At 48.4% G+C, this 20498-nt stretch overlaps 2 protein-coding genes across 3 annotated transcripts in view; one reads left to right on the top strand and one right to left on the bottom strand.

Moving 5' to 3' along the window:
• The window catches only part of PLA1A (phospholipase A1 member A), a 28384-nt gene extending 22002 nt beyond the window's left edge, over nucleotides 1–6382 (top strand). For both annotated transcript variants that reach the window (XM_019283758.3, XM_010395954.4), the window contains 4 exons: nucleotides 460–549; nucleotides 1006–1114; nucleotides 4445–4609; nucleotides 5891–6382. In XM_019283758.3, the coding sequence (XP_019139303.2) occupies nucleotides 460–549; nucleotides 1006–1114; nucleotides 4445–4609; nucleotides 5891–5975 (449 nt within the window). In that variant the 3' untranslated portion in view covers nucleotides 5976–6382. The remainder of the gene's footprint in view (nucleotides 1–459; nucleotides 550–1005; nucleotides 1115–4444; nucleotides 4610–5890) is intronic.
• A 2346-nt stretch (nucleotides 6383–8728) lies between these two features.
• Nucleotides 8729–19709, bottom strand: POPDC2 (popeye domain containing 2). The gene is given in 5 exon segments (XM_019283728.3): nucleotides 8729–8909; nucleotides 12702–12805; nucleotides 12807–13063; nucleotides 16334–16442; nucleotides 18776–19709. Coding segments are annotated over 5 exon segments (1098 nt in total). The 5' UTR covers nucleotides 19321–19709; the 3' UTR covers nucleotides 8729–8826.
• Nucleotides 19710–20498: the final 789 nt, after the last annotated feature.

Raw genomic sequence — 20498 nt, 5'->3', positions numbered from 1 at the left:
GCCACTCCTTCCCCATCTCCCCAAGCCATTTTGCCAGCTAGTCAATGATGCAGGCCCCGAATTACGGTGGTTTCCTCATTTGACCAAGGAATTCAATTTCCCTTGTGTTTGCACTGTCATTTACATCTACACTAAGTTTCCTGACTTGGTAGTCTTCAGTCTTGCTCATTTTACACAGATGCAACTGATAGCACAGTTTGTTATCAGAGGAATGGAAAAAAAGCCACCAAGAGGTTCTCTGGTGATGACTACCTGGGGTAGCCAGAGTAGGTTTTCTGAGGGAATGTTAACCTGTCAAACAGCCACCACAAACTTGTACTTGCTCTGATTTACACTGGTATAAAAACGGGATCTGTTCTCTGAGACAGGGGAGTCAGGCAGGCTGAAAGGAGGTGACTGATTATATTTCCATTCTGTCATTCATGGCTTTCCCTGCACTGACCTTATTTCCTCCCACAGGCCTGCTGGAGCAGGCAGGTGTCAACATGAGCAGGCTGCCCCAGGAAGTGAAAGTTTTTTTAATGACAAGTCCTTCAGCCCCATTCTGTGGTAAGTAGCATGAGAGAAAAATGAGCCAGAAGGGTGTTGGCCAATGAGGCACATCCTCCAAGGAGCCTAGGTAGTTACAGCATGCTATCTTATCAGAATCAGCTGCTGTGGGCCACAGGGTCTGAGACACACCGCTGAAGAGCAATAAGCCTGCACATCTCCTCCACAAAGCCCTTTCCAACAGCTTTATTAGTGTGAGCACAGCCCTGAACTGACACAACCACATGGTTTCAGGACTGAAGAAAAGGGGATTGAAAATGCCTGTCTGTTCACACTGGACGATACAGACATGCCCCCTGTGCCTCACATAGCACAGAGACTTGATTCTTTCTTATGTCTGTCTAATCTTTTCTGCTGGTGGGGCCAGGGAATGAGTGCTAGAGCCCCTCTTTTGGCATGGGTAAGTCCTACAGATAGTACCTGTCCTCACTCCCACATTCTTTGCCTCTTGCTTAGTCCACCACAGCCTGGTTGAGTTCCACTTGCAGAAGAAAAGAAACAGAGTCACCAGCATTGAGATCAGTTTCAGCAGCAACAGCACCAAGGACACAGCAAAGATCACCATGTGAGTGACAGTGCGTGCTTCTGGCCTGTTCATCCTAATCCAGGAAAGGCAAAACAACAGTGTATTTCCCTGAGTGATGAACCACAGCCTTGTTTCTTGAGTCTCTCCACATTTTCCTTAAAGGCCCTGAAGAACCAGGCATGTGCTACCATTACTCAGTAACCCTGACTGGGTCCACATCTTCCCTGAGTGCACAAAGCAGTAGGAACACCCTGGGACCCCCAGATCTGCATACTTTGTGTGGCTGTGCTGCTTTCCTTTCCACACCATAGCCTGGGCCTGGTGCCACCAAACTGCAATCACTGTCAGATAGTTATTAGCCCTGCTCTGGCAGACAGGGGTGGCTTACAGCAAGACCCCATCCACCAGAGGCTCCAGACTGATAGACTTGGTGGCTTAGACATTTCTCTTGATGCCCAAGAGGACAGCAGTTGCAATGAGGAGACAAGTGCACCTCAGCATAGTCAGAAATGTGTTAGTAGCTTGCTGCTTCTGCAGTAATGCATCAATGCTCTCATGCTCCCATTGCAGGGAAAAGCAAAGGGCAAGGGATCAAGATCCCCTGTGTAGACAGAAAGATGTCTCTTGAAAGCACCACTCAGACTGTGTCTGAATTAAAGGATCAGACTCCACAGCTTCCACAGCTCTTGCCACAAGGGGATCTCCCCACCCCAGCAAGTTCCCTAGAACTCTTCCTCACTTCTTCCTACTCCTTGCTCATTGTTGTGGACTGGGAACCACAATGCAGCTAGCACATGCTGCTGGCTGCCTCAGGAAGCAGGAAAGCTGCCTGCTAAAGAGTCCCAGCCAGCTCTCCTGGGATCAGAGGGCTTCCAGTGCTGGATCCCACAGAGTCCTTACTGCTAAGCCAAAATATTGTGACCTAGAGCTGATGGTGTTGCTGCTTCAATTGTGGGCAGGAGGTAAGGGTGAGAAATGGGGAAGGGGAAGCCACACTCTAGGGTACTCTCCAGAGTGACATAGATGCTTGGTCACAGATTTCCAGCCAGGCACCACAATTTGGGTTTGTACTCCAGCCTGGTGGAGCTCAGTCTGCTCAACTCCTCCTGGCTTGGAAGCCAAACCTGCCTTTTCCACAGATGCAGAAGGGAAGAAATAGGAATACCGAGGTCAGACCAGGATCTGTGCACCACTTCCAGCGGCAGTTGTCGGACGTAGGGTCTGGTGCAAGTCCAGCAGAAGGCATGTGAGCGCTGGAGGGAAAGGCTGCCCGGGGTTGTGAGCCAGGCAGGCAATCCCGAAGCTTTGCTGTACCCTCCGGTTTTAATGAGACAGTGGAGTTAGAGCAGGGTAACCTATCCAGAGATGCCCTGCGGGGGGAACAGCAGCTGTGTTTCATTTAAATGCCTTTCTTAGAAGCACAAGGCTAAACTGAAAAATTTGCTCACAGCAATAAACCTACAGATTTGAGAGTATAAAACTGAAGATACTCCTTTTAATTCTCACTGGTAACAAAGGGCAAATTTCCCTGCTCTAGGCAAAGCTCAGGCTTCCAGTGCAGTCAAGCTCAGAGTATCAAATGGGCATCTAAACATAGATCCTCACATCACAGCTCAGACACTGATCGATCAGTGAGTTATCTCAGATGATCTGATATGTATATCCTCCTGCAGTTTCCCAGAAGTGTGGAAGGACTTACTTGGGAGTGCTCAGCTAGTCTCAAACCTTCAGCAAGGGACTCACATGGTTGTGTCTTGCCCCACATTGCCCTTCTCATCTCCTCTCCCAAATACCCATTCCAATCTCACTCCTCCCCACATGTTGCTCAGAGTGTTCCAGGAGACATGTCCCCAACCGTCAGTAGCTGACATGGGGCTGATGAGTGAGGAGTTTGTTACACAGGATATTTCCCAGCTGCACTGCTGTGTGCTTACACATCACATGACATCATCCTCCATATCCAAGAAAGCAAACCTCTGAAGCCAGCCAAGTCTCCTACATCCATCCAGAGGTTGTGCAGGGTTGGACCAAGTGTCAGTCCCAGAAGTGGCTCTCTTCAACACGGTTAACTGTATTGTGTTCCTCTGTCCATGGACAATATGCCATAGAGAGATGGCTTCCATTTGCTATCCATTATTCACTTTTATAACCACAATTTTGTCATGCCTCTTATTTTTAGCAGCTTCAAGCCAGACACAGACACACAAAACCCAGCAACTACTGCTGCAGTGTAAGAGAGGGACTGGGTGTGCTGGTGTGGGTTGGCTGCTGTGAGTGCTGCTGTCAGCCTGTACCTGAGAGCTACTTTGGTTAGCAGAATTGTAGACTCTTCCTGACCCTTTTGTCACCTCTCCCCTTTCCCTGCCAGCATGTTTCTGATCAGACAGTCACCCAGGTGGTTCTGGGATTGTGCCAAATCAGCTGCACAGATGTCATTCTTCATGGGCACAAGGAAATCAATGATCTCCGTGTTCTAGGAGGTGCCAAGTACATCAAGTGTAAGGCCCACTGAATGGACTCCACAGAAGGGACTTAAAATGCCTGGGCAGGACACATCTGTGGCACACAGCTGACTGGGCTCTGGTCGTTGGCTCATTACCAAACCTCTGTTATTTCTCAGTTCACATTGCCTGGGTAAGAGCATAGTGACAGACAAAGGTCCCTCTATCCAAGCATCCCATCTTCAACATGATCAAAAGCAAGTAGCTAGAGAAGAGTATAAAAAATCTCTGGGTAAGCATGTAGCAATACTTCCCCACAGAGTTTCCCAGTGTCTAGTTACATCTCAGGGACTTTCAGAACCAAAGATGAGATCTTTATTCTTACCAGCTTTTGTATTCCACAAACTTGTCCAGTCCCCCTCCTCTGACTTGTAGAGCCATGTAAACTTTCTGGCATTCACAACATCCCACAGCAAGGATTTTAACAGCTTGAAAGGAATGGTGCAGTGTGCATTTTTTTGAGCCTGCCACCTCTTGGCCTTCTTTGATGAACCCTGGTACTGGAAGAAATGGTGAACAACTGGTCCCCATCCATGCCATTCACCATTTCATAGATATTGACTTATCTACCATCTGTGGCAAGGTGAGCAGTGTTTCAATTGATACACAACAGTTAGAACAGTGGTTGTAATTGTGTGATGGAAGGAAGGATATTTATACAGAAATATTCCTGAACAGAGAGGTAAAACATGGAGAGACAGCTCATGCAATGTCTAGTTTTGACAGATGAGTCTTCTCACTCCATTTTATTATGTGAGGGCTTCACAATAATAGTGCAGGTTCCTCCAGTGTTTCCATGGATATGCACATGGACTGTATCTGTAGGTTCATGGAACACATCCCTCACATCTCTCATCCCGCCTTGCAGACCTAAGGACCAGGAGACAGGCAAACAGCTGCTGGCTCACCAAGTTCCCCTCTGCCAGATAAACAGTGTGACCCTGAAGTATATCCCCAAGAATCGTTTTTGGAGCAAGGATGAGCCATCCATTGTTGGCAAGCTCTGTGTAGCGCCGCTGCCTCTCAACAGCAGGTAAGCCACAGAAATGTTGTACAGGGATACACTGAGCCTGTGGATGCAGCCTGTGGCTTGAAGCAATGCATTCTTCTTCCTATTTAGGGACACATGTAAAGAGGTCTTTCCCATCACCTCTGTGTCCCATGTAACTCATCTTGTATTTGTGAAAGAGAAAAGCTGCAAAGGTAGTTTTCTAGGAGTTTTCTGAAATTCTTGCCCCAGGATGAAAGTGTGGTGCCATGGAAGGAATACAGCTGCAACTCACATCACCTTGAAGATACTTCAGTCACAAACCATGGCAAAAGCTTGTACTAACTAGAATTTATTCCTGTATCCTTGCTTGCCCTCTCCATCTTCCCCTGTCTACAATGGGCCCCCATCTAAAACATGACAGGTGAACATTTTTCAGGATGAGACAACAGAAGACCAGTAATATATTTCTGTGTCTTATACAGCAAGGTTTATAAAGCACTAAGGCTAGACAACCATTTTGGCATTTTCTAGGCCAGACATGGTATAGACCTTCAGCCATATTTACCTTTCCTGGAGTAAAAGCAGCCAAGTCCTTCTCATCCTGAGAAAGGTCTTCTCCATAATACAATATTCTTGCCAGGAGTTTTGCAGATCCAAGTTCTTGCAGGCAGGACGAAACAGCTGGGTCTATACTGACACATTAAACTGTCCACATCGCTTCTGAAATGCTGGCAGAAGGCTGAAGCAAACTACTGGATACTTCAAAGCAGGTTCAAATTCTGTTTTGGTGGACAGTAAGGAGGCTGAAACTCTAGGCAGTAAAAATATATTCAGTAGGCCCAGAAAGGGGAAAAAAAAAAGGCACTCCTACATAAATACCAGGTATTCCCTTGAGTATAAGGACTATTCCTTACTAACATGTTTTGCACTCCAAAGTTGGGATTGATGTGCTTTTATCACTTATGAATGGGACAGCAAGGCACATTGCCTGAAAGAGGTGCTAACCTGCACCCCTGGAAGCACTGAACTTGGCTTTGGTACAGATAGAAAGCTGTAGAGTTGCACAAGCTCACGACTGTGCTGCTGTCACTATGCTGGGAGCACCCAGAGCAACAATGGTGCTGCTTGGAGGGGTCAGGGAAGGGTGAAGGACACAAGCCCATACACGCCCTTCCAGCCAGTCCATCCCAGCCAGGGCACAGCACCCCATCCACTATACCCTGGCAAAGCAGCACAAGGTCCAGCACCTGACTTGCTTCTGTGTTAGGATAGCAACTTCCATCTGCTAATGCCCAGCCTGACTTCTCTGTGCTCTTCCCACAGCAGGATAATGTCATGTCTGCCCTGGAGCCTCACCCTCCACAGCAAAACAGACATCTCTTATGACCTGCCTACTGCTTGTGCCTAGCTCTGCCTTCAGGATACACAAAACCAGAATGGAGTTCTAAACCTACTGCTGCTCTCTGCTACCAGATGATACATTGACCATAAAACTGGATGGGTTTTTTACTCCCTGCATTAGGGGCAAGATGTCAAGGAAAAGAAGTGTGTGGCAGATTGGCAAATACAAGGTTAACTGGTTACAGCAAAACCTTCCAGTTAAAAGACTGGATTGAAACTTTTGTCTCACAAGTTGTGTACCCAGCTCTCAAAGTGAGACAGGCAAGTCATTTAATCTCAAGGTTCAATCTGTATGAAAGAAGGAGTAGATAATACCGCTTTTCATAGTGGGAGTATTGGCATAATTCATTAGTGTTTTATATTAAACTGTCCTGAAATCTTCATATTAAAGGTGACAGGTATTATTTTTCCTCAGCAAGGGGAAACAGTGTGGCCCAAGTTTGGCACAGGAAGGAGTCATTCTTAGCCAGGACTCCAGTGGGAAACTCACTAGTCCCATCTATGAGATGCTTTCTGTGCATCATTCTCTCTGAAGCTCACATGAAGTGAAGCTGACACCAGGAGCAGCACAGTGCTCTCACATCCAATTTTGCACTGCTTTGACCATCTGCCCAGAATACAAGGTAGTGGGAGAATGGAGCATTGTAGCAACAGGGCCACCTAACACAAATTAGTTCCAGGAACTCAGCACAGCCTTTCAGACCTGAAAAAGTAGTTGATGTCTGGAAATAACTGGTGAAAGATTACAGCGAGATGCATGACCACAGAAAAAACACACCCACACCTTTTCCACACCATGTGCAAATTAAAGAGGTGACAAGTCTTTCATCATTTCTGCATACAAATCACAGCTTCTGTTGACTATTTTCTCTGGTTCCCTGTACTGACTTCACTGAGCTATAGAAAAATGCAACAGGAACTCCATGATCAGGAGTGAGGGACATGCTAATGGCATTTTTGCCATGAAGAAGTCTCAAGTCATTTGCCATGAGCTGTCACTCCTCCACTAGACAGTGTCACAGCAGGATTAGCTCCTGCTTTCAGTTCACATCCAAGATTTTGGGCCCTGTCTTGTGACTGTTTGGAAGGACAGCTAACAAACACCATCTCCAACACACACTCAGGAGAGGGATAGAGCTGGACTCTGACAACCTGATAGAGATCCATGTTAGTTGGCACCATGATTGAAGAGTTTCCCGTGAGCTTCCTGTTGAAGACTGGAATATATGCTCAGCAGACACCTGTGAAGAGCAGTGTATAATTCAGCCCAGCCTGGTCCACTGCTTCAGGCAGGTGTGTAAAGCACCTTGACAGATGGACCCAGTTCCATTACGCATTTCAGTTCCTTTGTAGGAGAGACCACAGCAGCTCTCGTGTCAATCTGCTGGAGACACTTCTGAGCTGTGAAGGGCAGTGGGGTCAGGCTGAAGTATCAATGCATCAACAGAGCATGGTGACAACCATCAGCACGATGATTCCCATGCCTGGGGCAGCCCCATTCTCCTGCCCTGGTGTGGGAGAAAAGATGAGTAATCCAAGGAGCTGTGTACATCACAGATCCCACATACTCATTACTCCAGAGGCCCTCGGTAAGAGTGCCAGATCCCAAGGGCACAGGATTTGCCCAGCTGAGACTTGAAAAACAGGCCAAACCAGGCTCTGGGCCACAGCCCCTGTGTGAGCAGAGCAGGGCAGGGCAGGTGGGGCTGCCTCCACCAACCCAGGGCTGACACAAAGCCAGTCCCACAGGCAGAATGGCTGTGCCCCCAAGAGGCACTGAAGGACACACTTCCCTGTACTGACAGAGGGACTGACACTCCTTGCTCTTTCCCTGAATACCTGCCCTGGAGAGGCTCCTACCCCCATTGCTCAACTTGATTGCACCAAGCTCTGCGGGACACAGAATTCCTCCACAGGTACTTCCAATTCCCTGACTGAGGAAGTGGCTGTGGAAGCTCATCAGACAAATCCTGTTGCAGCTGAACTTGGAAGAGGCCTTCTATCTCCACACTATTTTCATTAAGGCATTGTCCTTCCTACCAATGGCTGCTCTCTTCACAGATATTTTGTATCCACTCCTTCTTCATTCGATGTTTGTGCATCCTGAGGTCACTCCCCCTTGAGCACACAGAAAAAAGGGTTCTTGACTACACCTGTTCCCAGTCCCAATTCCTTCTTTTTCTTATTTCAAATGAATCAATGCAAACAAACAACCTTTCACCAGAAGTCTTTTTTCACCAGCTTCTTGGAGAAGTTGTGCTTGTCATAAATGAGAAATCCTAACTCCTGGAAAGGTAATTTCTGGTCTTACTAGACCAGATGCCCAGTGAGATGCATATCATCAAACACTCCATTGCAAGCCCTTTATCAAAGCTGTCAGGTGGCCCATTTTCCCTTGCCCTGTCCACTCTGTGCCTTGTGATCACCTCAAGTGATCTCCCTTTTCAAATCCTTCCCCCCTCCCACTGTTCTCTCCCTCTTCAAATCCTCAAACACTGTTAGTTTAATCTCTGACTTTAATGGGAATCAGTGAATCAAAGGGAACACAGATTCTGCAAGCAGGCTGGTATTGCTTGCAGAGGTATCAGTGCACTTTGGTGACAGAGCTGCTGACACACCTCAGAGAGGCAGGACTAGAAAACAAACCGTGGAAGCACACTGGGGAAGGCAGCTCTGGTGAGCAACCATGGGGTGGGAGGTGCTGGAGTGTCACACTGCAGTCTTAAGCATGTGCTTCATGTGCTCCTGAGTGTAGATGTCTGCTGGCAGACATGCTAAAGAGTGTCTCTGTGGTCAAAAACCTGTGTGAGCATCTGCTCCCTTGGAGGGGCTTCAGGATCAAAACAGCCTGTTGTTCCCTAGAGTTCGGGGGTCTGAGTGGGAGCCAGAGGGGCTCGTTCTTTGCAGAGAGGGTGAGAACTCTGGAGATGGTTTTCGGAGGCTGCAAAAGGAAAGCAGTGGAGGAGGGAGGAAAAGGGGGCCGGGGAAGAGAGAGGGGGGGAGAGAGACAGAGACACACCGTTACTATCAGTACTTTCAAATTTTTCCAAGACACAAACCTCATGGAGCCCACCATTACTTGTTCTTCTCCCCTCCCCTCCTAAATGAATATGCAAAACTACGTAATTCTTCAACTGGTAAATCAGGAAACAGGGTTGTGCACCCATTCTGAGATGGCAAAACCAAACCTCTCCAAAGTGCCTTCTGTGATATTGGTGAAACAAAGCCCACAGCTCCTTTCCTTTTGCTCTCAAAGCAGGCACAAAACATTAACTACTAACTTAGATACCAAGTTGTAGACCATCAAGCATCCATCCACCCATCTCACCCACAAAATAGAAAGGCAGCCCCAAGATGTGACTGTAAAAAACCAGGTAGCAACAGCTACACATCCTGCAAGCACTTGATAGCAACAAACTAGAACAAATGCAATATGAACAGGAGAGAAAGCAGGTTGCTTTTGATTGTTTAAATTTCCATGCAAGGAATAAATCTTAGTTTCCTCTGGGGCACTGAGCTATACAGCAGTACACTGTTAAAGCAAGTATTGAACAGAACCTTTGAACCTGCCTCCTTTGAACAGGCAGCATCCTCCTTAGAGAAAGAATGTGCTCATCAGTGGGACATCACAGTCCATCTTACTCATAAGCAGACTAGAAACGCTTTCAAGGAACTAGACGATATGAATAGTAGGCCAATATATCTCCCTGTCGGAACCCTGAGTTCAGAGAATTTCAGTCTTTCAGCACTGACAGGCAATGATCCTCAAAAGCACACTGCATTTGACCAGAGGCCTTGGGAAAGGCTTCCCAAATTATGTGATAGCACTGAGATTATTGCTATGTGATTAAAAAGAAACATGAAACAGAGGCAAAGAAGAAAAGGAACATCTCCCATTAATATTTTCTTGTGTAAGACCTTTGTAGCACTTTGGGCATTCAGGAACTGCCCTCCTGCACTGTAGTGTTGCAAGGTGGCTGTTGTAGTGACAGAAGAGGAAAAGGAACGTGACCCACAGAAGCACTTCAGCATGGGGAATTTAGAGAGATGCAAGGTGATTACCCATGTTGGGAGTTACTGGGGAAGGAGATAAGAGCACAGACCAGGGGAAAGCCCCAGGGAAGCTCTGACCTCAGGGATTTACTTTGAACAATGACACTGCAGGGAATTTCCCTGTTTATTACAGAGGTAGGAAAAAGTTATGAAAGTGCTTTACCTGAGCCATGGCAGACCTACTCGGATTATTTGCTGAGCTGTGACAAGTGTTTCGACAGAGGGAAAACCTGCAGCCTTTCTGTATTATTAGTATTTGTGGCGAGACACCCAAGTCGCTGTGGAATATCATCCAGATGTGACAATTGCTGTTGTGCTGCAATGTGATGTGGGATGTGCTGGGATGTGATGTGATTAGGACACAGAAGTGCTGAGCAGGGTAACAGGGAAGTGCTCATTCCACCGTTATGAACACACTAAAGTTTTGGATTCCTTGTCTAATTACCTTAAAAATTAAAATACCACACTGGCTATTGTCTCCAGACTGACAGACAAGGAGATCATCCTCCTCTCCCACCTCAAATACAGCCTCTAAACATCTGGGCTTTTACTGCAGGTCTCTGCTGCAAATATCAGCAGTCCTTGATACTGTCTCAGTCACAAGATGTAGAAAGACAAAAGCTTCCAGCTCACACAGGACTGTGTGAAAGAAAGAATAGCTTTCTGCTGTGTAGCAAAGTTTTGCCCAACATGCACACACCTCTTCTGTGTATGTTCACAGTATTGCCTCACTGCCAAAAATGGGTGGAAATTTTTCAAAAAAAGCTACAGTGTTCCTTGCCGCCTACCTTTTAAAATTGCATTTGAAATTCTGGTTTTATTGAGCTTGATCAACGAGAAGAATTCTACCAATGATCTGAGAATGGATATCCTCCTTCTGAGAAGGCAAAGTGGAATCAAAGCTCAGGCAAAGTGACTTCACCATGTTTGCAACACTACTTGCATTCACTTGTGATTGCGTGTGTTCACAGACACTCCTGACAGCCAGGAGGATGGCTCTCTCATAAGTGATTCAGTGTTCCTGCCTCTCCAAGTAAGGACTGAAAAAGCTGCAAATTCGTATCTCCAGCAGTCTACCAGCAAAATCAGGGACTTCATATCCCTAGAACAAATGTGGATTTTTTTTTTTCTCTCTGTGCCTCCTTAAAAAAGAAAACAACAACCAACCATACAAAACCAAACAACCAACCCCAACAACAAAACCCTAATCAGAACTCTTGCTGACTCTTTATCTGATTCAGCCAAAACCAAATACGCTTGTTCCTTCCCTGGGCACGTTCTTCATATCCCAGAAAATATGAAGAAAACTGCAGACTTGTCAGGGCTCATGCCAGGAGCCAATGCTCCCTGCCACTGAGTCCACAGCACAGGTAGAAGTAGACCCCAGCAGGCACAGAGAAGAGTAGGGCACAATGTTGCACTGTGTTCAAGGCTGCCTGATGGAAGACAGCCTCCCCAGCTGCAGCCCAACCCTCCACCCTGCCATGCGGACCCAACTGGAACACATGCAGGGGTCACTTCTAGAACAGAAAGCCTAGTCCCAAACTTGGTGCCTGGCAGCTGGATTATTGTGAGGCGGCAGCAGGAATGCACATTTTGGGGTCTGCAGCTGGTGTGTAGCAGCTGGCATGCAGTGGCTAGCTAAAAGTAGCTCAGGGTGGAATTTCTCTCTTGGCCACTTGGATTTGAATTTCAAGCACGAGCCACTCTCCCATCTATTTCTGCTTGCCTGCATTGTTCCTCTGCCCCAACAGCCACCAGGTACAGGAATGCGGACTAAGGAGCTGGCATTTTGGAAGAGAGCAACTAATTCCCACTCATTGGAAAGCAGAGTTTGGGGCATCTTAAAACAATGTTTAGCCTGTCAGTCCACCCAGAGTGACTGGAGGCAAGACCTATACCACCCAGGGCAGACTTTTCACTACCTTACTGATCTGGCAGAGAGGGATCTCAGCAGAAACAAGGAGAACAGATCAAATGCTGGGATGAGCTGCAATGGGCAGGGAGAGGAAGGACTCTGAGCTTTCTCCCCCTGTCCAGACTGAGCACTTGCAGGGTTGATAGCAACTCCTGGCTACCAATCGGCTATAAACCCTGGAGCTGTTTCTAGTCCTGTTGGCATCTCCTGGGATGTGGGCTCTCTCACCTGCAGAGCTCTTGCTCAGCTCAGTACTGGAGTATCTCCTGGCATAGCTCTACCTCATGGTCTCTGTGACCATTCGTGTACCACCTGCCAGCCTAGACACCATTTCAGTTTTTCTGCCTCTCCTGAGGGATGGGGAGAGAACTGGGCAGGGAAGAGCTTTCTATGGTCAGGTTACTGGCCCTTCTACCCCACAGTACAACTGGTGCCTGGAGCCAAGTCTCTGCCCTCCTGCATTTCCTTAAGAAAATCACATGGCTTGAGCCCACCTTCTAGGATTCCTTAGGGCAGCAGGCCAAAAAAACATTGCAGAGGTGCAAACCCATGGCAAATGGCAGCCACTGCTCTGTCCAGGCAGATGCATCACGGGAAAGACTTGCTCTGCAAGTGGGTACTTACACAAGGGTCCCACACAGGGTGAGGTGTGCCCGTGCCAGGAGTGCCCTCACTTCATATACTCCCCTTCGCTCACATAGTCCATAAAAGACCCCGGCAACTCAGCAAAATCTTCCAAGACAAGACTGGTGGAGTCCTCACCCAGCAGGTCACTGTCAGGCCGGGACGCCCGGGGGCGTGAAGCCGGCAGTGGCAGCGGTGGCGGCTGCGGCTCAGAGACGCTGGCCTGGGCCAGAGGCAGGCAGCAGCTCCTCACAGTCCTCCGACTCCCCCTCAGAGGAGGCTGGCCCAAGGACATGGTAGAGGCTGGGCAAACGGATGTCGAAGCGAAGGCCAAACTTGGCGAAGAGCTTCTCGTTGAGGGAGTAGAGCTTCTCCGAGATGTCGTAGCCCAGATGGGAGGAGAAGAGCCGGGCGATGTAGCGGTCCTTCCTCAGGAGGAGATACAGCTTCTTCCTGGGCCAAGTGATGTAGCTGCAATCGGTCTCGGCTGTCAGCGTGACCTGTGAGGCAGAGAGTGAGTGGAGTCAGTCCCACTGCCTGGGCAGGGGTCACCCACCTTGGAGCCATGTGCTTCACTCCAGGGAAGGCCCTCAGCCCCTTTGGTGCCTATTCTCCTTGGAGATGGTGGGGCTGGAGAGCCAGATTGTCCTGGTTAACGACTGGATAAATCCTTACCCGCTGCTGTTTCCTCTCCCTAAGGACGCAAAGACTCCATTTTCCTATGCAATTAGTACCACATCCTCATTTAACCCAGCCACATGGATGGCTACGTTTCACGCTCTTGCATTCAAACAGTGCTCCCTATTGACCTCTGAGGGATGTAGCTGAAATGAACAGGGCAGCACAGACACCCCTATCCCCCCACAGAAATGCTACAGAGGGGGATGTTTCTGCATGCCCAGCCAGTTTGAGTTGCCAGCAAGTAGCCCTGGGGGAGGCTGCTGACCCATTCTGCTGCTGGGTTGCACAGCCCCAGAAGGCCCTGAGTGTTGGAAGGGCCACCTGAAAGTCTTGCCTGGTCATCCTATGCCAGAGGGACATCCTGTCTCAGCAGTTCTGCTGGACTCTGTAGGGCTGAATGGCCTTGAAGAACATGGCAGCACAGATCAGTGAGAGAGGAAATAATGAGGTTTTATTGTGTTCGTGTATATGTAAAAAACTCATGACGGTTTATTGGATTGATTTTAGAGAACATTTCGTATTGTTTCTTGTTTTGCCAATGTAAAGAGAGACTTTTTCCCCCTAGCTGTAGGACAAGACTAGTTCCAGTAAAAAACATTATATAGTATGTAAGTGTATATTATAATAAATAATAACAATAAAGACAAGAAATGCAGGAAGGGTCAAACTGCCCTGGGCCAAAGAAGAACATCCGAGTGTAATGGAGACACTGGCATGCGAATAAGTGCCAGAGCCAAAATATCCCAGGGGCTCCCTTTCACTCTATACCCAGGGGTCTCCTTGGTCAGCCACCATGGCAGAGGGCCACTGGGAAGCTGAACATGGCTTGGCCGCATGTGTGTGTCCTTGGGTTTGATATTTAATGCCATTGCCCTGCAAACAGCTGTCTGATGAAAGAAATATAGGAGATAAAACCTGAGAACTTTCCCAGGCCAGGCAAGCAAAAAGAAGGGTCACGAGGAAATTGAAGTGAACGGAAACTCATTTTCCGAACCAACTTCTGACACAGTGATCAAAAGTGATCCCTTCTTTTGAGGGATTGAGATGCAGTAAGCAAACCTGCCACCTAACCAGGACAGCAAGACAGATTTCACTCATTAATCCCTCCTGGCACAAGTGCTCCAGCATCAGCAGGAGCCTGTAATTCAGCCTTCTGGGGGAAAGTGCCAGCCCTGAAACCAAACTCCTTCAGGCACTGCGATCCAGCAGTCCTGTGGGAAGCAGACACCCAAAGCAGAAAGCTCAAGGAAACCAGCTATTCTTGTAGACCAAGTCATGCTTCTGCCATTTTTCAGCGGGCTCAGAATTGAAACTGTTCAATCCAGAGAGCCATGGGGAAAGCAAAACCTTGGGCAAGAAAACCTTCCATGCCCTCCTCCAGCAAAGACCCAGAGTTCAACATGCACTTTTTAAACCAAATTATTGCATTGCTAGGAATAAGGTTGAGATAAGGGAGAGAGTTTTATTAACTGCTCAGATGAGGACTAGTGGGTTAAACAGCTGCCAAAAGCAGCACATCATGACAATTAAGCATGGGCATCAAGAGTAAGGTCCTTCCAGGTACATGGACTGCTCAAGTCACACCTGATGACTGCTGGTCTCACACAGCTGCTACTTCTTCATGCTCCTCAGTAAGCAGATGTGGCATTTAGGCATTTCCAGCACGTGGCCCTCCCTACCTAGGGCTCTACCTCCCCATTCTGGTGCCAGGCACAGCTGACCTCACTGACCAGCCCTGTCTTGCAGAGCAGGAAAGGTGCCAAGAGCATGGTGCTGGCAGGGCTAGTGCAGCCCGGCACCAGCCTGCTCCCAAGCTGTCTCCAACACCACAGATAAAGACCCTCAGGAGGTCTGGGAACATTCAGTTCCACGGAAATTAGCTCTGAAAATGCTGTGAATGTCTTTACAGGTTGCGTGCCTGCTGTCAGCCACTGCAGTCAGCCATTTCCCTGCCTGGAGCACTGGGCAGCCATCACTCTCCCTGCTGGATTCTTGGGCAAATACAGCCCAGGAGCTAGCAGCAGTCTGCTGCCAGACTGAAGACCTGTGCAAAACATGAGATACCACCAGCTCTAGTATAGCCACGCATATATGTATATACACAAGCTTTTCTGCTTCATTACCTTGGTCCGACATCCCTATTTCTGCTCACCATCTGTAGCCCTGTGCCACAGCTATCTCCTGCAGCCGTAACCACTGGCAATGGCACTGTTTTCAGGAGCAATCACCCTGACCCTTTCACACATGAGCCAAATTCAGAGCCTAGGAAAGCAGATTTGGAGAGCTGCCCTAGTTTAACCAAGTCTGCCTGGGGCTACCCTCATGAAAAAGCATCATTCCCTCACGACCATGGTGCTCCCAAGGGATTAGCAAAATCCCTTCTCATATGCCCTAATTGACATAATCAAGATTGACATCCTGACAGGTATCAGGCCATCCTGAGATGTGAGTTAAAGACAGAGGAATGTAGGCTTAAGTAATCTTCTCCAGAAGGAAAGCCAAAGAAACACTGTGGGGTGTTGACAGCAAGGCCAAAATCCTTTCAGTTACTGCAAATGAGAATTGGTCTGGCCTCTGAGCAGGGGATTTTTCTGCTCAGAAAGAACCATATTGGGGTGTGAATCATCCTTTCTGCTTCTCCACCCAAAACACATGACCATCAGAAACTTCTGTGAGGAACAGGATGTTTATGGATTTACATCACTGCTGCATATTGCCACGGCTGCCATCCTGATGCTAGCACAATGCACCCTGCTAGCAGCGTGCAGGGCAAACTCATCAGTATACGTACTAGGGAACACCATAATGGAAGAGAGCCAGCAATTTGACACCTCCATTCCCTGATAAAGTGGAAGGAGCACCATTCTCCACCCTCCTTGCTATCAGCAGATAGTAGGAGCATGCCCTGAGGTCTTCAGAACAAGGTGCAAAAAAGGTAAAACAGCTGACCACACAACTCTGTGCTGGCTAAACCACCAGGAAGGGGAGGAAAGTATTCCTGGTCAGCTTTGAATGGCGTAATGAGGCCCCTCCATCCCCTTCTCAGACATGCAGCAAAGCAGCAAGGAGTGAAGCTGAGCTGGGGTTACCTGGAAAGTTCCTTCTTCAGAGGGTCGCAGTGACTCCCATTCTGGAGAGTCCAGAAACTGGTATGGAAAGACGTAGTGAAGGAATTGTCCATCCTGGCACACTCGGATCCTGCAGGGGACAGGTGAGGCACACAGGCTTAGGCCACAAAACAGGTGTCACACAAACCTGATGGCTCACACAGTGTGTCCCACCAGGGAGGAAAGAAATACTTGTCTCACACACGTCTTGTACGCTCTTGGGACAGCTGCAGGTGCTTTAGTGATGAGGCTATCCCTCCTTTCTCTGTGGGAAACTATTTGCTGCCACTTCCCCATATTTCATCTGTTTTCTGTTTCTTGCTACAAAGACAGCCCTCACAGGTGCAATGTTTGGTCCTAACCCAGGACTTCTCAGCCCACAGGACTGCTGCTGCTTTCTAGGTACTTCTAAGCCAGCCTGTGTCTCTTCGTGCTTGTGTCTTCCTACCATCCCCAGGACTGCACAGAGGCATCCCCTGTCTCGGTATTGGGAAGTCATTACACTCAGAATCCCCCAAAATCATGCTGCCCATGGTTCCTGACAGACCACCCTGTGAGCTCATAGTTTGCTGCACATTACTGCTCACTTTCTCTTGGCCTTCTAAGTATCCCTTTCGCCTACTTTTGCTACAATTGCCTGCCAGTGTCAAGGTCAAACATGCACTCAGCTCTGCTGTGGGAATAGGGAAGGACCTGCACAGGCCTGGAGCAAAGACAATGGCAGGGTGCTCTGGAGTTCTATTCATAGCTCTGCATCACCAGACTTGGGGCCTCTTGCTTTCCCATCACCCTGTACCCCTGTTGTGCAATCCACAAAGGCATTTCTTGCCTTCAGGAGTTAGAAGACTCAGTTTACCTTTGGCTTCTAATCAGCTGGCAGTGCTGCCTGGAAGGGTCAGGGATTGCAAGGCACATTTCCTGATCCAGGCATATTCTGCATTTCCAAGAACCCACTTGTTCCGTTAAAGAGAGAGCACCATAATAGTAGCAATGCTGTGCTGGGTCAGCAAAGACCTCACAAGGCAATACAGTGGGTACCAGGAAATGTAAATCCACTCCCATCTCCATGGAGCATCTTGTACCAGCCAAGATGCATAGTTCCCACTGCAAAAGAGAGCCCAACAACCACCCACCATCACCACCTTACTGTCTGTTGCAGCACTTCCATGTCCACAGAGCAGCATCACATTATCCAGTGCAGGTTAAGACAGCACAGACTCTTCCCCATCAATATTATTTGCAGATACAGTAAACTTCAGAGCCAACTGCTCAGCAGAGATGTTTGGTAAGGGCAAGCACTAATGGAAATGCACATACCAAATTACCTTCCAGTGCTTTGCCATTCAACATCCTGCTCTTAACACATCTTAGAAAAGGGACCAACATCAAAAAAAAGGAAGGTCAGCCATTCTTCATTGCACACTCCCTCACCAGAGAGGATTGGCCACTGCAGTAAAACATGGCCCCAAGTGATGCTTTGTATTCCCAAAGGAAAATCCTTGTGAGACACACCTCCTGCAGCTCAGCACTGCTCCTATTTAGAGATCTTCTTCCTTTCCCATTCTTACATAACATTAGTGCCAAGTTCCTGGCAGCAGCCTGGAAGCCAACACTATTGCTATTTGTATGCATCTGGATTTTGCAAATCATTAAGTAGATATCCTGCTACAGGCATGCCACAGGATCTCAGGTGAATAAATGCCAGTACTTGATCAGCACAGTTCATTCAATCAAATCTCCAGTGAGACTGTCTAGAGGTCCCTGAGGCTCTCCTTGGTGGTCCAGAGGAAGGAGTATCACAAATGCTTGACAGCACAGGGAAAGAAAGACACCGGATTAGGCAGGATCCACCACAGGAGAATACTTTCTCTTTTGATGAAATGATGCTCAAAGTGAAAAATGTCAAAGCCCTGAGGGCTGGGATGTTGGGAACAGGAACCTCTCCCTGAACACTGCTGGCCAGGGAGAGCAGGTGAACTGAGGCCTCAGCACACTCAGCACACAGCTCTTCACATCACAGAGGTGTGCCTGGTACCCACAGAGACCACAGGTCCAGACACTGCCCTCCTGCCTTGAGAAACACTTTCTCACAGCCAGTCTGCTCCCATCATAAATAAGATCACTTCAAAATGACAGAGAAAGGGGTAAGGATTCATCAAAAGTATCACAGGTAAGGCTGAGCTGGCTACTTCATTGCCCATAGCTTGAGTCTGCAAACCATTCCCTGCAATTGTCTTAAGTTAGAAAAACAGAAGAAAACTAACCCCCCAAAAAGCAAATTTCCCCCTTCCCCAACAAACTGATGCATATCTCAGATCCTCTTCAGGGGAAGGACACAATCCTCACCCTACAGAGGGTGAAAATATAACAGTAAGCCACAGCACTTTGCTGTCAGACTTTGTTCAGAAAGAGGGGAGCCTTTACCTGCCAGACAGCAGCAATGAGAGGCGGTCAATGGACGTCTTGCCCTCCACCGCATAATTCTGGTCTCTGACTAGCGACTGGACCTGCTCTTCACAGCACTTCACGATTTCTTTGTAGACTTCCAGGGGCACCTGCAAGGGCAGGTACATGGTCTTATAGAGGAGGTCAAACTCTTCCGGGATGGTGTTTCTGCGGAGCCGGTAAGCCAGGTGAGCCAGCTGAAGCAAGCAGGCGAGGACCAGCAGCATGTTCCAGATGAAGATATCCAGCCCACAAGCGCTCAGCCAGCCCCACAGAGCATAGCACAAGTAGCCTGGGGCCAGGAGGCCGAAGATATAGAGGGACCCAAAGATGCCACTTCCCCCCATGTAACCCAGGAGGACAATGCAGCTGGCCAGCTGATAGGCTGCTTCCTCCATAATCTCCTTCCAGGCATCACACACCGGAGGCCGGAGAACAGCCTGCTCCCAAGAGGGGCTGTTTGCGCTCATCCTTCCCCAATCCCCACCCTCCCCAGCCGTCCTGCGCTCAAAGTGAATTGTCATACACAAAGGGTGCTGCAGAGGTTTGAAACCAGGGCTGCTGGATAGCCGTTCTTCCTCTCTTCCTCCTCAGCACTGTCTGGTCCCACAGCACTGCTTCAGAGCGACATGTTAAAAAAGCGCTGCCAAATGTTTTTGCACCCGAAAAATTCCAAAAGGGTTCGCTTCTCCTCTTTGTGACTCACAAACTGTCAGCTGGCCCCCTTCTTAGCCACAATGGTGAGAAAAGAAGCTGGCAAACGTGAGGCCAAAAGAGCTCAGTCAAAAAAAGAGTAGAGGCCATTAGCTGGAAAACTCACAGGACAGAAATCTCCGTGCACTCTGTCTCGCCTGCGCTCCGGCAAATGGAATAGCAACCGTGAGAGAGCAGCAGAGGGAGCTGGTGTTGAGTGTGGAATGTGTATCTCTTGGCAGTGGAACGGAGAGAGACCCCAAATGGATAACCATGTTTGGAATTGAAATCCAAGGAGCAAAAGCAGCGAGAACAGAGAGCAAGCATGCACCCGCTACTTAACATAACTTAGGCGGCCAGATAAGCCCAGCGCAGTGCGAGGAGGGGAGAGGAGAAGGGAAAACAACCAGCTTATTGTGGCGAGCTCCAGTCACACATCGGGCTCTCCACCGCCCTGCACTCCTGCGAGACAGTGACTTTCACCCAGCATAAAAAAGGAAAAAGGTTACCCCCTATTCCCACTGTGGCTCGTAGCTGTGGCAGGGACTTAGCAAGAGAAGAGAAGAGAAGGCTCTCAATTAATACTTTCCAGGCGCATCACAGCCCCCTCTTACACCAGGGAGCTCCCTCTCATGGGGTGTTTTAGATCAAGGGGCACAAGGAAAAGATCTGCACAGCCAGAGAACTGTGAATGCAAGGGATAAAACGAGAGCAAACAAGCCTCTGGCACCCAGTTTCATCTATCATGAAGACAAGACTATTCTGCCAAAAGCTTTGAGAGTGTGTAACACTTGGAAACATGTTTTGTGGGGAAATCCTAGTTGAGGGATTAAAGGCTCTGTTGAGAAGCACTCTTGAGAAACATCATCTCACATTTTCAGTTTTTTAATAGCTATTTGGAACCTGCCCCAGACCTTCATTTAGTCCAAAGAGGACAGCCAACACTTCCCACTCAGGTAACCCAGGACACAGGCACAAGAGGAAGCCTTTGAGGTCAGTCCTCCACGGT

The sequence above is a fragment of the Corvus cornix genome, chromosome 1 (genome assembly GCF_000738735.6).
Source record: "Corvus cornix cornix isolate S_Up_H32 chromosome 1, ASM73873v5, whole genome shotgun sequence".
NCBI lineage: Eukaryota > Metazoa > Chordata > Aves > Passeriformes > Corvidae > Corvus > Corvus cornix.
The sequence above is the reverse complement of the archived record's forward strand: the minus strand, read 5'-3'. Positions and strand labels throughout refer to the sequence as shown.